We start from the raw sequence: 17,105 nt of genomic DNA on the forward strand, positions 1-17,105 counted from the left end.
AATTAAACACTTTTACCTTTCCATTCTTCCTTACACCATATCTGCCCTTCTTCCTGATCATTAGCCCCACAGGAACTGAAAAATGGTCAAAATCTCCAAAGAATCCTCTCACAACCCTAGCATCCAGCACAGCCTTTCATCCAATACCACAAAGTCAATCAAACCTTTTGTTCTTCTCTTCCATCATTTTTCATCCATGTATACCCATAATCATACAGTGCTGAAAAAAAGCATCTGCAAGGAATAAATACCTCTCAGCACAGACATCCACAAGATAACTTACATTCCCATTCATTCCAAGCATTCCCATTTACCAACCATCTTGCTAATTTCAATGCATCCCACCTGAGTGCATATATGTTACTTACAACTTACTTCCTGCCCCTAGAGTCCCTTTTATCCTGGGGCACACCCACTGATCAGGACCACAGATCATGAAGTGTTGTGATGCTGTGTGTGCTTCTATGTAAAGAGATTGCAAGGAACTTGGATAATAACCGCTCAATGCCTTCTTTATGGTAGTTGTATCAAGGGCATGAAGGGTCTTGGGATATATTGAATCCAATGTTTATTTTGTAGAGAGGGGTGATGTCAAAATTGTAAGCAGGAGACTGACTTGTGCTTATCTAAAGGAGTTTGGTTTCTGACGGAAGTATGTCTGATAGGCTAGTTTACGAATGAGTTGGAAGACTTGTTGTCCAGCACTTACTGGGTTATCTTATTGTGTATGTGTTTTGACACTGTTTTACTTGTTGAGGATGAGAGGATCTTTGAGTAGAGGTTAATGAAGTGTGAGGCAGAGGTATACTTTTTATTTCAATTTGAGGGTTGACTGTTAGTTATAGAGTGATTTGGGTGGGAAAGATCTTGTGTTGTTGCATAGATTTGGGTGCCAAGCATACTGAGGTGGGTCTGTACTGGGAGGATCTCTGTTTCATTGTGAAGGTAATAACTGTTTGTGGTTGCTCGGCAGCCAGTCATTGTTTTGAGTGCATTATTTTGTGCAATTTGTAGCTTTTGTTGTATTTGCCTCTGAGAGGGTGGAAGACCTGGTAGGTGGGGCAGAGGGTTTGCAAACAAATTCATATAGATTCAATACTGTGCTTCAAACAATTCCCAAGAACATTTTACAAATTATTATATCTTTTGTAAAAGCAAATGGGTCACACTCCTTCAATATGCATTTTCTCCAAAATAAAGAGATACAATAGAACAATCTTTTTTTCTTTTAAACTATTCGCCATTTCCCGCGTTAGCGAGGTAGCGTTAAGAACAGAGGACTGGGCCTTTTTTGGAATATCCTCACCTGGCCCCCTCTGTTCCTTCTTTTGGAAAATTAAAAAAAAAACGAGAGGGGAGGATTTCCAGCCCCCCGCTCCCTTCCCTTTTAGTTGCCTTCTACGACACGCACGGAATACGTGGGAAGCATTCTTAATCCCCTATCCCCAGGGTCCAAATATATATATATATACATATATATATATATATATATATATATATATATATATATATATATATATATATATATATATATACATTATCCCTGGGGATAGGGGAGAAAGAAATGGCCCAACCCACCCCCATACAAATGTATATACATACACGTCCACACACGCAAATATACATTCCTACACAGCTTTCCATGGTTTACCCCAGACGCTTCACATGCCTTGATTCAATCCACTGACAGCACGTCAACCCCGGTATACCACATCGATCCAATTCACTCTATTCCTTGCCCTCCTTTCACCCTCCTGCATGTTCAGGCCCCGATCACACAAAATCTTTTTCACTCCATCTTTCCACCTCCAATTTGGTCTCCCACTTCTCCTCATTCCCTCCACCTCCGACACACATATCCTCTTGGTCAATCTTTCCTCACTCACTCTCTCCATGTGCCCAAACCATTTCAAAACACCCTCCTCTGCTCTCTCAACCACACTATTTTTATTTCCACACATCTCTCTCACCCTTACGTTACTTACTCGATCAAACCACCTCACACCACACATTGTCCTCTAACATCTCATTTCCAGCACATCCATCCTCCTGCGCACAACTCTATCCATAGCCCACGCCTCGCAACCATACAAAATTGTTGGAACCACTATTCCTTCAAACATACCCATTTTTGCTTTCCGAGATAATGTTCTCGACTTCCACACATTCTTCAAGGCTCCCAGGATTTTCGCCCCCTCCCCCACCCTATGATCCACTTCCGCTTCCATGGTTCCATCCGCTGCCAGATCCACTCCCAGATATCTAAAACACTTTACTTCCTCCAGTTTTTCTCCATTCAAACTTACCTCCCAATTGACTTGACCCTCAACCCTACTGTACCTAATAACCTTGCTCTTATTCACATTTACTCTTAACTTTCTTCTTTCACACACTTTACCAAACTCAGTCACCAGCTTCTGCAGTTTCTCACATGAATCATCCACCAGAGCTGTATCATCAGCGAACAACAACTGACTCACTTCCCAAGCTCTCTCATCCCCAACAGACTTCATACTTGCCCCTCTTTCCAAAACTCTTGCATTCACCTCCCTAACAACCCCATCCATAAACAAATTAAACAACCATGGAGACATCACACACCCCTGCCGCAAACCTACATTCACTGAGAATCAATCACTTTCCTCTCTTCCTACACGTACACATGCCTTACATCCTCGATAAAAACTTTTCACTGCTTCTAACAACTTGCCTCCCACACCATATATTCTTAATACCTTCCACAGAGCATCTCTATCAACTCTCTCATATGCCTTCTCCAGATCCATAAATGCTACATACAAATCCATTTGCTTTTCTAAGTATTTCTCACATACATTCTTCAAAGCAAACACCTGATCCACACATCCTCTACCACCTCTGAAACCACACTGCTCTTCCCCAATCTGATGCTCTGTACATGCCTTCACCCTCTCAATCAATACCCTCCCATATAATTTACCAGGAATACTTAACAAACTTATACCTCTGAAATTTATATATATATATATATATATTTTCTTTTTTTAATTTTCCAAAAGAAGGAACAGAGAAGGGGGCCAGGTGAGGATATTCCCTCAAAGGCCCAGTCCTCTGCTCTTAACGCTACCTCGCTATCGCGGGAAATGGCGAATAGTATGAAAAAAAAAAATATATTCATACATACACATATATATATATATATATATATTACACAAATAAACATCCTCAGAGTATATATTCACAAAGAATGTGGGATGAACTCTCCCAAACATATAAAAATAAATACATCAAGCACAGCATTCATTGATCAACTCTCAAGCTAACATAATAAAAGTCTACTTAAGGATGAAAGCCACAAAATAAACAAGTCTCATTAAGAAAAAAATTTGGAGTAAGGGGTAAATAAATAAGATTGATTTTAGTACGCACTAATAACTTTTACTCGTCATGTCACAGTGGTAACTTTAGTTCAGTTGTGCTTAACTTTAATTGGTACCAGTATGATTTTTTGCCTGCTTAATGGTCAATAAATAGAATATGACTAACATGACTGCTTTCTTATATTGGAAATTTGTTTCATTAATCTCAAGTAGTTGTATTAATAATAAATACATGAAGTTAATAATTACAAACTGGGTTATATTTTGGAAGATGATACAGTTATACACAATCTGACACCAAATTGATGATACTCAGTTCTCAATGGAATTTTTCAAGTAAGTTTCACTTTTCCTGTTGAGATGAATTCCTACCAAATAACAAACTTATAAAATATATTTATATATTTCTTTGGTGGCTGAAGACCAAGCATAAGCCATGTCAACTCCCATAAAGCAACCTCTTGACTTGCAGTTCCTAATGGCACTAAGTGATAGTGTACATTAACTACGGCTTAAGTTTTCTGCTCCCTTACGAGTAAGCATAAAAACACAGATGATATAAGTGACAAAAAAAGTAGTTTTGATCCTTAGGTGGAGGTTGACTAGGTCTTCATTTGTTTTCCAGCTCTTGGAAGATATTACCTTAGCAAAGCAAGAGGGCCTACTTTTGAAGTCTGAATTTGGTATAAAAGTTAATGACTATTACAAACTAAACAAAGTAATGATTAGATCCTTTTTAAAAATATACAGAGTATGTATATAAAACTAATCACACATACCACCTATGACTCCCAACCACTAGCTCATGTCAATATTTGTTAGCACACAATGACTTATGTAAAGGTGACCATCACACCTAATCATAACTCCAACTTCACTCATCTCTCATAAACAGCCTCTTATCAAAACCTTAAGCATAAATTCAAAAATTTATCTATAATTTGTGCTTGTGAAAACTGTTCTCAGCATGATGATACAGTCTGTCAATGCCACTGATTTGAGCACACATATTTGAGGAGGGTAATCTAAAGATAAAATAAAAGTGCTTGACAGCTATTAACATCTAGGTTTGTCATTCTGAGGCAATCACATAATGTGACTGCAGAAAATTCAACCCAAAGATAATTCATGCCAACAGAACAATATCTGTTATATAAGACAAAACACCTACCTGTCTACTTTCTTCTTTGGTCTAATGTGGTAGGTGAGGAGGGTGCTGGCTTGATAGGTTGGTCCAATGCTGAATGGTGACTCTGAATTTACATTACTGCTATTTTCTTTACTTTGCAAAGAAATATTTTCATTTCTTTTATCTGGGTAATCAGGACACACACCATTAACACTTGACCCATTTTCTTTGGCAGTACCAGCCTCTTTGACAGGAATGCTACTGTCTTTCAGGAGTGGAAAAAGACTCTCACTGAGGTGATTGAGTTTGTACTGGATTCTATGCACAGCTTCAGATCCCATACAGGAGCTTGCACCATTGATAAAAATATGGTTAGTAGACAATGAGAATCGGGCCATCCATTCCTGATACCGAGAATCAGCAATAACTTTGGAAGGGGAGAAATGCACTACCACTTCTGCCAAGTCACCCTCACAAGTACCTGTAGACTGGTACTTGGTAAAGGAAGGGTTCTCCAGTAAAGCATCAAGGTAGGCTTCTGTGGGGGCTTCAATCACTGTCAAGATGATAAAACATTCTAGTTATAATGCAGTATAAACTCAGTGCTCAATTTACTCTGCTTATCATTATCTTTTTTTTTTTTTTCATACTGTTCGCCATTTCCCGTGTTAGCGAGGTAGCGTTAAGAACAGAGGACTGAGCCTTTGAGGGAATAACCTCACTTAGCCCCCTTCTCTGTTCCTTCTTTTGGAAAATTAAAAACAAAAGGGGACGATTTCCAGCCCCCCACTCCCTTCCCTTTTAGTCGCCTTCTACGACACACAGGGAATACGTGGGAAGTATTCTTTCTCCCCATCCCCAGTGTTCTGAATGTGAAAGAGTTCTTACCAAACTTTGCAAACAACTGAACAGTTGAGAGATATAGTTATCACCTATGCAATATGGGTAACAATGACTGCATGAACAAGAAAATGAAAATTGGATCCCTGACTAGTCATCTCTAAATGAGTGGCAACTGACAAACAGCCAAATATGGACCAAGATAACTCAAATTCACTAATTAAGACACTAGTTGTAGCCAGTAGTTGAACCCATCCCTAAAGTAGCAGTACATCCCTACCCAGCTCAAATCAACAAACCAGCAAGTTCATCAGTCATATATGTCTATACTAAATCTCAAGAACCAAAAACAGGTGCATAAGTTAGCAACTTCATGAATTAACAGTCGACCCTGGTAAACCACATTGTTCCAATTCACTCTATTCTGTGCACAACTTTCTCCCTCCTGCATGTTCAGGCCCCAATTGCTCAAACTGAGCAATCGAGGCCTGAACATGCAGAAGGGTGTGCACAGGATAGAGTGAACTGGAACAATGTGGCACACTGAGGTTGATAATTAAAAGGGGTGGGAGCAGGGGGCTGGAAATCCTCCCCTCCTGTTTTTACTTTTCCAAAAGAAGGAATAGAAAAGGGAGCCAAGTGAGGATTTTCCCTCTATGGATCAGTCCTCTGTTCCTGATGCAACCTCGCTAATGTGGGAAATGGGGAGAATGCATGGAAAAAAATACATACATATACATGTGTACAAATACATACACAAGTTCATATTCATACTTGTTCACCATCATCCATTCCCAATGCTACCCTGCCTCACAGAAAACTGCATAAATGCACAAAAGAAAAAAAATACATTTACATTCTTTTCTTCTCCCCCATACCTGGTAGTGCCAGGAAACAGACAAAGAAAGGCCACATATGCACACATCCATACTCAAGCTGTCATGTGTAATGCATCAAAACCACAGCCCCCTATCCATATCCAGACACCACAGGCCTTTCCATGGTTTACCCAGGATATTTCACATACTTTGGTTCAGTCTAATGACAGCATGCCAACTCCAACATACAACATCATTCCAATCCACTTTACTCTGTGCACACCTTTCACCCTCCAGCATGTTCTGGCCATGATCACTCAAAATCCTTTTCACCCCATTCTTCCATCTCCAATTTGGTGTCCCCACTCTGCTTGTTCCTTCAACTTCTGACACATATATCCTCTTTGTCAACCTTCCCTTATTCATTCTCTCCATATGTTCAAACCATATCAACACATCCTCTTCTGCTCTCTCAACCTCACTTTTTTTATCACACATCAATCTTACCCTTTCATTACCTACTTAACAAAACCACCTCACACCATATACTGTCCCCAAACATCTTATTTCCAACACATCCACCTTCTTCTACACAACACTATCTAAGGCCCATGCCTCTGATGAATATAATATTGTTGGGACTTGTTGGGATTTGTTTATATGTTAGTTTTTTCTACTTGTTTATCTGTTATTTATAAAATAATTTTCCCTAATTGAATAAATGAACAAAAATCATTCTTTGCAGTAAAAAATCAACATTGATATCCCAGATATTATTTCTTTTATTCAAAAACAAATCATCTTATAACTAACTATAATAGTGCTTTGAAGAATGTATGTGAGAAATACTTAGAAAAGCAAATGGATTTGTATGTAGCATTTATGGATCTGGAGAAGGCATATGATAGAGTTGATAGAGATGCTCTGTGGAAGGTATTAAGAATATATGGTGTGGGAGGCAAGTTGTTAGAAGCAGTGAAAAGTTTTTATCGAGGATGTAAGGCATGTGTACGTGTAGGAAGAGAGGAAAGTGATTGGTTCTCGGTGAATGTAGGTTTGCGGGAGGGGTGTGTGATGTCTCCATGGTTGTTTAATTTGTTTATGGATGGGGTTGTTAGGGAGGTGAATGCAAGAGTTTTGGAAAGAGGGGCAAGTATGAAGTCTGTTGGGGATGAGAGAGCTTGGGAAGTGAGTCAGTTGCTGTTCGCTGATGATACAGCGCTGGTGGATGATTCATGTGAGAAACTGCAGAAGCTGGTGACTGAGTTTGGTAAAGTGTGTGAAAGAAGAAAGTTAAGAGTAAATGTGAATAAGAGCAAGGTTATTAGGTACAGTAGGGTTGAGGGTCAAGTCAATTGGGAGGTGAGTTTGAATGGAGAAAAACTGGAGGAAGTGAAGTGTTTTAGATATCTGGGAGTGGATCTGGCAGCGGATGAAACCATGGAAGCGGAAGTGGATCATAGGGTGGGGGAGGGGGCGAAAATTCTGGGAGCCTTGAAGAATGTGTGGAAGTCGAGAACATTATCTCGGAAAGCAAAAATGGGTATGTTTGAAGGAATAGTGGTTCCAACAATGTTGTATGGTTGCGAGGCGTGGACTATGGATAGAGTTGTGCGCAGGAGGATGGATGTGCTGGAAATGAGATGTTTGAGGACAATGTGTGGTGTGAGGTGGTTTGATCGAGTAAGTAACGTAAGGGTAAGAGAGATGTGTGGAAATAAAAAGAGCGTGGTTGAGAGAGCAGAAGAGGGTGTTTTGAAATGGTTTGGGCACATGGAGAGAATGAGTGAGGAAAGATTGACCAAGAGGATATATGTGTCGGAGGTGGAGGGAACGAGGAGAAGAGGGAGACCAAATTGGAGGTGGAAAGATGGAAGTGAAAAAGATTTTGTGTGATCGGGGCCTGAACATGCAGGAGGGTGAAAGGAGGGCAAGGAATAGAGTGAATTGGAGCGATGTGGTATACCGGGGTTGACGAGCTGTCAGTGGAGTGAATCAAGGCATGTGAAGCGTCTGGGGTAAACCATGGAAAGCTGTGTAGGTATGTATATTTGCGTGTGTGGACGTATGTATATACATGTGTATGGGGGTGGGTTGGGCCATTTCTTTCGTCTGTTTCCTTGCGCTACCTCGCAAACGCGGGAGACGCGACAAAAAAAAAAAAAAAAAAAAAAAAAAAAATAGGGCGCAATAACATCTGGCAATTTCTCCCTATATATCTTTATACGAATCATGTTTCCTTCTGATTGATATCAAAACACAACAATTCAACATTGTACTATAAAAATATGTTGGGCATAACCATGAGAACCAAATGCTACTTTTTTGGTATTTTCTTATACATAGTATGATAAAGACATCTTATTACAATGAAGCAGTGGCATGGCTGTCTATATATCAACAGGACCAAATATTTGAAATAGCAAAGGAGATCAGCTTTAATAACACAAAGTAATGACAAAACTTTCTGTTATTTTTCAGTTAATTCTGAATGTTAATCTATGGAACCATAAGGAAATTCTTTTTTTTATATTCTCATTTGTATCATCTTCCACAGAATTATCTGGACAATGCCCACTGTTTATTGGTTGAGGTGATTGTAGGAAAATCTAAGCAACTACATGTCCTAAAATCTAAGGTCTGTCATCTCTACATGGGTACCTATGGTGCAATCATGAAGTGTTTACCATGTAATATTCCTGAGTTACCATTCCAACATAAATTTGTCCAAAGACAAAAAAATACAAGGGATGATATTAAGTTCCACAAACTCTACTTGCTGTGACAGGACATACATATATGGATGACTATACAGAAGTGAAGCAATCCTCTTTGAATATAATATTTTCTTCCTGCACTCATAAAAATTTTTACACTTGACAGCTAGATACAGATATTTATAACTATATAAATAACAATACATATAATTCAAATATACTGAAACTTACTTGAAATCATCAGTCTTTATTAACCATTCTGAAATTCTGTAATCTTTCTTTAAATTTCTTACTTTCATGCAGAATACTAATGCAAAATCTTACCAATAAAAACGGGGCCTGGATCATCAGGGCCCGTAACATTTGCTGCCTTAACAACAGTTCCATTTGGGAGAGTTACATCTTGCCCTCTTTTTAATTCTCCTAAGAGAGGCCCTGGTGGTACACCTGCCCTTACACATTTCTCCAACTGAAGTGCACCAGCCTAAAATAATCAAAACAAGATTTTGAAGATTCTTTTCCTCAAGGTGCCTGCTAAAGATGTTTTTAGAATGATTTGCCTGACATTCATCTTTGTTTTAAACATTAATAACATGCATAAAACTGCTGATCAGAAGTTATGCAGGCAGATGAATTGTGAGAAAGTGAGCAGGATTCTGAGATCAAAGCTGAAGTTAGTGACGTATTACCTTGCCAAGAGCACTCCATATTTTCCTTGATGGAACAATGAGACAGCATAAGCATAGGTGATGAATAAAAAAAAATACATAGTATTACTTGGTCATACTGTTATAAGCACATCAGTATATCAACAAAGATGTTTCACTGTTGCTGACAGTGGCAAGACTTCATAAAGGTGAGTAGGAAGAATCATGATTTAAAAAACAAGACTATTTCATGAATCTAAAGTCAAACCACAGAATTGAAGTTGATCAGTAAAGAACAGAACACAAGTTGAAATATATCAAAGAGTTTGATAGGCATTTTTCATAGCAGAAAATTTAGGCTCTAAGATTTGAAAAACTTTTTCTCATCAAGACATTTTTCCATACGCGTAAGAGATCCTCCATGATATATTCTGAAAAAAATGGGCTATGGACCTGCTAACCCTTTAATTTTCTATTGGGGAACACTGGCTTATCCACCTAACACTAACATCCCAACTTAATAGCAGCAGCTCAATCATTTCAGGCTTACCTTTGGCCAGAAGACCAAAGATATGATGTCATCTTTACACTCACTCCTAATCATTCATTAGCTATTAGCTCGACATATGCATATCACAGGCATCAACCCAAAAGTGGTCACAGTAGATGAAAAAAGAGAAAGTGGATAGAAAGCACTGCAGGCAAAAGAATCCAGGCAAAACTGGTCAAAGCTTACTGCCTCAGATAGACAGTCTTCCCAAATTTCAAAACTTAATTTCTTTCCTCTGTAATCTGCTTCATGAGCATAATAGCATACAAACATGGAGGAGGAGGGTTCAGAGAAAAAAATTTAAAAATGATTATTGAAACCAAAAGGTGGAAATAAATGCTATCAATGGTGAATCATGGGCACAGAATCTAAGTTAAGGTATTGTCTGATGAGCATGGCACATGAGTGCCAAAGACCACTTTTGTTCATTTTCTCCTATCAAAGGTTTCTGAGGAAGGATAAGGTAGAAGCTAATTTCTTCACATCATGTGCTCTACTATACAGCCCAGGCAAAGCCAATACAATGAGTTTCTTAATACATGTAAAGATATTCCCTGACAAAAGAGGTTTCAAGACTCCAGGGTGCACAAGTAAATGTTTCCCTCAATAAATCCCATATCAGTCCAGAAAGTTGCTAAAAGATTTAACTGGGCATGGGGCATGAAGCTATCTTCAAGAAGTCTCCAAGAGTTGATGGTAATAGGACTATTTCTAAGTTCAACAGTTTCATTCTTAGCCATGAACTGTGGGTGTGGCTTTGTTTTGACTCATAGGAAAATGATAAGCTAAACTGTCAGAAAAGATACAAGTATAAAAATGTATATGACTTTAGAAAGATCCTACTTGGGTAGGAGAGAACAAGCAACCAATTGCCTCAAAAAGAGATTAGAGATGTTTATCCAAAACTGGGCCCTATAGATTAAGATCAACACCCAGGGTCTTGAAAGGCATTCATGTAGCAACATGGTTACTACACTTATTCTCCTAAAACAGTATATATGAAGTCTAAACATAGGACTTCATTTACTTGAGAGGTATCAGATTCTTACTGGAAGGCCTGAAAGGTTTCCAAACTGACTGATAATACAGTATCTTAAGCACAGAGATGAAGTTAAGTAAGGTCAACTGCTAAGCCTTCTCTAAACCTCTATCTGTATAAGTATTTGAGAAAATCCATGTATGTATACTTCAGAAGCCACGTCTTTGAGGTCAGCAGCCTTGCAAGAGAGCTTGAAGTGGCCTACAAAAAGCTAAGATATCAAAAGTGGGGTAAGGTATAGATGAATGGGTCTCTGGCACCCAAGGAGCTTGTCCAACACTTTGGGTACATCAGCAATACTTAATCCCCGTAAGCAACTAGTTGAGAAAAACTATAAATGAATGGGTCTCTGGCACCCAGGGAGCTTGTCCAACACTTTGAGTAAATCAGCAATAATTAACCCCCACAAGCAACTAGTTGAGAAAAACTTTCCCGATGAAGCCCTTTATGGGTAGCCAATGGTACTCTTGTCATGTATCCCACTGAAGCTGTCATAATGGCCTCCTTTAGCATTATATCTAAGTGAAAAAGTTATACAAAAGAAGATGAAAAAAGGAAGAGATTCCAATTCTTTGTTTAAGACAAGGAGGTATCATGATTATTGCTAGTGTGGCTGATCTCCACAGAGAAACTGTGGGGAGCAGTAGCAAGGTATAGGCAGTGGGTCCAAATCTTAGTGAATGAAACACATACAGACAGCTCTGGAGAATAACAACCAATGGCAATAGGAAATCTGATTTTATAAGTAGACAGGATGAAAGTGGGGGAAAAAAGTTCAGAAAGGGAGAAAAACTAGGTGTGCATTGAAAGCTCCAGTGAACAAAAAAAAGATAAGTTCAAATGTACAAGAACCTTGCATACTAAGAAACCCAAGGAAAGGTAAAAAAAAATAAAGGAGAGAGGATAATTTGTGTAGTACATATAGAATAAAGAAGATACGAACGACGAAGATGTGAGGGGGTTAAAAAAGTTGTTAGAAAGGGATGGGGATGAAAGCCTTTTAGGAAGATATGGTAATATAGAATATATGGATATAATAAGCTGGACAAGAAGGTTCACTGTAGTATAGAAAAAGTGACAAGGAGGTAAGGTAGAATAAAGATGCAAAAGAGATGGATAGATGCTAGAGAACTGATCAGCCCTAAGGGATATTTCACATGTAGGTGTTAGATGTATGATTATGAATCAGATGAAATGGAAGAATTGTTGGTATGGAAATGATATGACAGAAGACTACTGAATAAATTTTTCTTAAAACAGCACATGAATTGTTCAAGAAATTTGGGTGCAAAATTAAAAGTTAAGAAGTAATATCATCTTGGTCCATGTTTCACTTTAACAACTAGGTATGGTTTGAAAATATGTGTGTACTGTGGAAGCCACCTGTACCTGATCACTTTAACAACTAGGTAAGGTTTGAAAATATGTGTATACTGTGGAAGCTACCTGTACCTGATCAAACTCATTAATCTGGAAAATAAGTGTAAACTATTTACATATCTTTCCCTATCTTGCTGACATACCTTGGGAGGAGGTCTGCATATGTAAGCCACAGCCAGATTCTTACACTTCACACTTTCTTCTTGCTTCTGAAACTTCACTGCTGGATTCATCGAATGACCACTACTTTGCCTTAATCTCTTTTTCAGTCCAATCTTCTCATGGGAATAAAGATCCTCAACTGTTGAGTAATTCATTTTCATAAAAGCACATCAGACTTGAATTTCATTTTCAGAATGTGGTAGAAAAATCATGCGTACCTAATAACAGTTTACTGACTGCCTTAATAGATTTGACAGAGGGATTTGGCTACTTACTCATTATTACATTACAGAAGTGCCTGAAGGATGAGTAAGAAATCACAGGTAATACAGGCTGTACCTCTTTAATTCGGCAACCTTGGGACCTGGCCACTGCTGGACCACAGAAAATGTTGGAAAATAGAAATCGACCCCTAAGTCATACACAGTTGACAATCCGATCTTACAGTACTCACACAAAGTCTTTACAGAAGTTCCTTTATCAAAATTTTCCAGTAACTCCACCTTTTCAAGCATAGATAATGATGTATGCTTATGCTTATTAGCACCAGCACCATCTTCTGCACCTCTTGGTCTCTTGGATGACATCCTGAAGGGCTAAAATACAGCTGATTATAAGAAAGTAACAGGATTGTTGATTAGCTCAGCTGCAGTGGGAGCTGCCAGGCCATAAAGCATCAGATTAGAGAGGTACAACCTATATACATAAACAGTTATAGAGAGTATGTGTGATCCATGTTTGTGAAATGTTATGAGTGGGTATAAAACAGAACATCTGGGGGATAAAATGGTATTTTGACCTTCCACTAAGTATCTGCTGTCTCAGTTACTCAAAAGGTACTATACTACTATCAATATCCGAGTTCAGTGCAATACAAAATGCAATTCCAAGCATCACTTCTAAATACTGTCTGTACTACTCTTAAAATTCAAGTTCAGTGCAATAAAAAATTTCTATTCCAACCATCCCTGCTTAATGATTTGTTTTTAACTTCTATCTGTTTATTCCAGATGAAACCCATTGAAAACCTAAGTGTTTAAACTATGTTTTCTCATTTATGTATCCATTCTACATAAACTATTTGCCACATACAAAGCATGATGATATAAACAGACTATTCAAGCATTCTGATTATTTCTAATGAACACAAAAGATATACCTTCTTCCACTGTTCCTTCATTAGTATCTAACTCCATAGAGCCATCCGCATCATTGGATTCTTCAGTTTTTGCCCAAAGAGGAACTGTCTGAATGATAAGAGGATCATTCCCTTCACCAAGGATACCACTGTTTTCATCATAATGCTTATATTGGATGTTGAGGTCCCTAAATCGCATAAAATGCCGGGTGTCATAGTAGAGAGAGTCCTGTGGAAAATATCAGCATTACGATAATTATTCAATCTCATATCTACCTTTTCTTGCTAAGACATCATGACAATGGATCATATATCATTAAATGTAACATAACGCATAAAAGTACTTTGCATGATACAAAATGAATGAGGACTTTTGATTCATTCATGCATATTATACATTCACTCAATTCCTACATAAGCTAAACTTCGAGTGTCTTTGCCCTATTAAACTTTTAATCTTCAATAACTAGGGCTGTATATGGTAATCATTCCTATGCTAGCATCTCATGACATACAAACTTAGGAAAAGTACATGGAACTTACAGTAGAAGGTCCAGAAGAGGGCAAAAAAAAAAATTATACCAGATTAAGAAAACTGAGTTTGAAGGAAAGGCTAGAGGCCCTGAATTTGTCCATCTTGGAAGAAAGATGTAAGGGGTGACCTGATCAAAACCTTTTAAGTTCTCAAACCAGCTGAGTATGTACACTGACAACAATTCTTCAAAAGCTGCACGGATAGAACAACCACAGTCCATAACATGAAATTATGGAAGACACTTTCCGGAAGAGACATAAAAAGGAACTTTTATAGTATAGGAGTAGTGCATGAATGAAATAATTGAAGTTATGAGGTTGTGATATGGACAGTATAAAAAGTCGACAGAATTGAAAATTCAAGATGTGCACCATGAGCACATGACTCTTTCCTGTACGGTACAATAGGTAATTACACAAACCTGATAAACTTCTCATTCAGTGGTCTACCTACCATATACACTATGTAGCCATGCTCATCTAACCATCAACTGACCTATCATAAATGCTCTGAGAAACATTGATATATAGATAGACCATCATTTCTTAAGCTATCATAGTCCATGCTATCAATCCTACACACTCTTGATTTATCTTCCAATCCCATCTAGCTATCCTTTTATGCAGCCCATTTCCTACAATTCAAAATACCGTTAATGTTCATGATTTTAAAATAGTGCCCTTGTTATGGCTGGTAATGTAAAGAACTGGCATGAGAAAAATCACAAACATAATATAATTTATATCTACAAAGTACCTGTAGTAGGTTTAACAAATATCAAGTTAGTTTGAGTTGTTGAAAACATTCTGAATACAACCTCATTATGTATTGTTATCAAACCAGCCACCTTTTCTCTCTCAAGTAGTGTAGTCCAATAAAAATTTCTTAACATTAACCCTTTTAACTTTAAGAAGCAATAAGTGTAAGTTCAGCAACCCTTTAATAGAAATAATAATATATCAAATGCACCTACAGAATTATCTTTGAAATAAACCATATGTACAAGATGAGGAACTTCTGAGGTTTAGAAAATGAGACTCAGTACCATAGAGAAGCAACTGAAAGACCAAGGTAATATCTAGAAAAGCATGAGTAAAAGAATGTCTAAATATTATGAAGCCAGGCTCAGGCAAATACAATAGAAAAAAAAAAGGAAAGTGACTAAGACTGTATAAGAGAAGCCTCGCGCACATGAGGGGGGAGGGGGATGTTATTCCGTGTGTGGTGGGGTGGCGATGGGGGTGAGTAGGGGCAGACAGTGTGAATTGTGTGCATGTGTGTATATGTGTGTGTCTGTGTGTGTATATATGTGTGTACGTTGGGATGTGTGGGTGTGCATGTTTGCGTGTGTGGACGTGTGTGTGTGTGCATGTGTGTGGGGGTGGGTTGGGCCATTTCTTTTGTCTGTTTCCTTGCGCTACCTCGCAGGCGCAGGAGACAGCGACAGAGCAAAATATAATAATAATAAAAATGAAGTTACAAGGATTATCTAAGCCAAAATATAGTGAAAATGGAGAAATATGAGACATACAATGGCAACTTTTTAATAAAGATTGTACTGATCTGGATGATCAAGGAAGCCAACTCAGTGATTCTTAACATCAATATATGAATAAAATCTCTGTTAAAATGATTTACAGTTGACAACAATACAAAGCCCATCTCAACACACTAACATATGTAACCCAGTCTGGCAAATACTGTGATAGGACTTTTCTGGTGGTCTGCTAATTTTCAGGTTACAAAGGCTGAGGTGTTTTACCTGAGATCTGTGACTGGCTGGTCCATAGAAAACACTGCCATTATTTAGACGAGATGAAAGGACTTCAAATCTTTGGGTCAGGTTAATAAGACTGACAGGTCCATAAAGCACATGTCCTTCTATATCTATCTCTAAGAGCAGAAAAATATATGCGCTGTCATGACTTTGAGACATTTTCAAGAAAGCTTCATTTGAAAGGTAATGTCATCAATTCTTTATAATCAATTCAAAGACTATCTAACATGCTCTAAACATCATCAGTACATTTAAAATGAAGCATAGCTATCAAAAGCATGCAAACTAACTGCATTTCTACCCAAGTAATCAAATGACCACAGCAATATCAGTCACCACGCATAGACTGAGACTAAAATCATGCTTGAACAATGTGCTCTCTGTTATACATTAGTAACTTATGCATATCATTCCTTTCGTTACTAGGTTTCTTTAACAGCATTCCTGCAAGAACACACTTTATCATATCACCCAAAATATCTTGTGTACAACTGCTCTTACTGACATGTGGCAAGTCTTTTATCAAAATTAACTAGCTTTACCCTTTGATGAATTGAGTAAAAGTTTCTGCCACTACCTAAGGACAGAACTCGAGATCTTCCCTTGCTAGAGCAAGATCCATTACATAACAGCAACACTTACTCTTATCAGTCAGGAATGATCTGCTTCACATAAGACTGGTGCAGCTGCACCTATGTAAGTGTATATGGTATCTACATGCTTAAATCTAATGAAAATAGAAAGAAAAAAAAAGATTCTGAAGAACAAAATAAAAAAACTCTACAAATCTAAATATCCATATCAATAAAAGAAATTTCACAAGTTTTACAACACAAAAAGGTGTGACAACTCACAATGCCTGGGGGACCATGAAGGAAGATCTCTGGCACACCTGTGTCTTGTAGTGTAAGGAGAACTCCAGGCAAACCACCAACATTTTCCCAAGACTTGTGAGTAATCAAGATATGTTCCATCATGCCTAACTTCACCTTGTGCTCATGGGCCAACCTCTGT

At 38.1% G+C, this 17,105-nt stretch overlaps 1 protein-coding gene across 1 annotated transcript in view; it reads right to left on the reverse strand.

Moving 5' to 3' along the window:
• Window positions 1–17,105, reverse strand: part of LOC139749475 (ribonuclease Z, mitochondrial-like) — a 43,212-nt gene that overhangs the window by 21,431 nt on the left and 4,676 nt on the right. The window contains exons 2-6 of the mRNA XM_071663381.1: window positions 16,946–17,105; window positions 13,801–14,008; window positions 12,623–12,780; window positions 9,188–9,347; window positions 4,531–5,044 (exon numbers count right to left, since the gene is read on the reverse strand). The exon at window positions 16,946–17,105 is cut by the window's right edge and continues 27 nt beyond it. Of these exons, the coding sequence (XP_071519482.1) occupies window positions 4,531–5,044; window positions 9,188–9,347; window positions 12,623–12,780; window positions 13,801–14,008; window positions 16,946–17,068 (1,163 nt within the window). The 5' untranslated portion in view covers window positions 17,069–17,105. The remainder of the gene's footprint in view (window positions 1–4,530; window positions 5,045–9,187; window positions 9,348–12,622; window positions 12,781–13,800; window positions 14,009–16,945) is intronic.

Source organism: Panulirus ornatus, chromosome 7 (genome assembly GCF_036320965.1).
Source record: "Panulirus ornatus isolate Po-2019 chromosome 7, ASM3632096v1, whole genome shotgun sequence".
NCBI classification, from domain to species: Eukaryota; Metazoa; Arthropoda; class Malacostraca; order Decapoda; family Palinuridae; genus Panulirus; species Panulirus ornatus.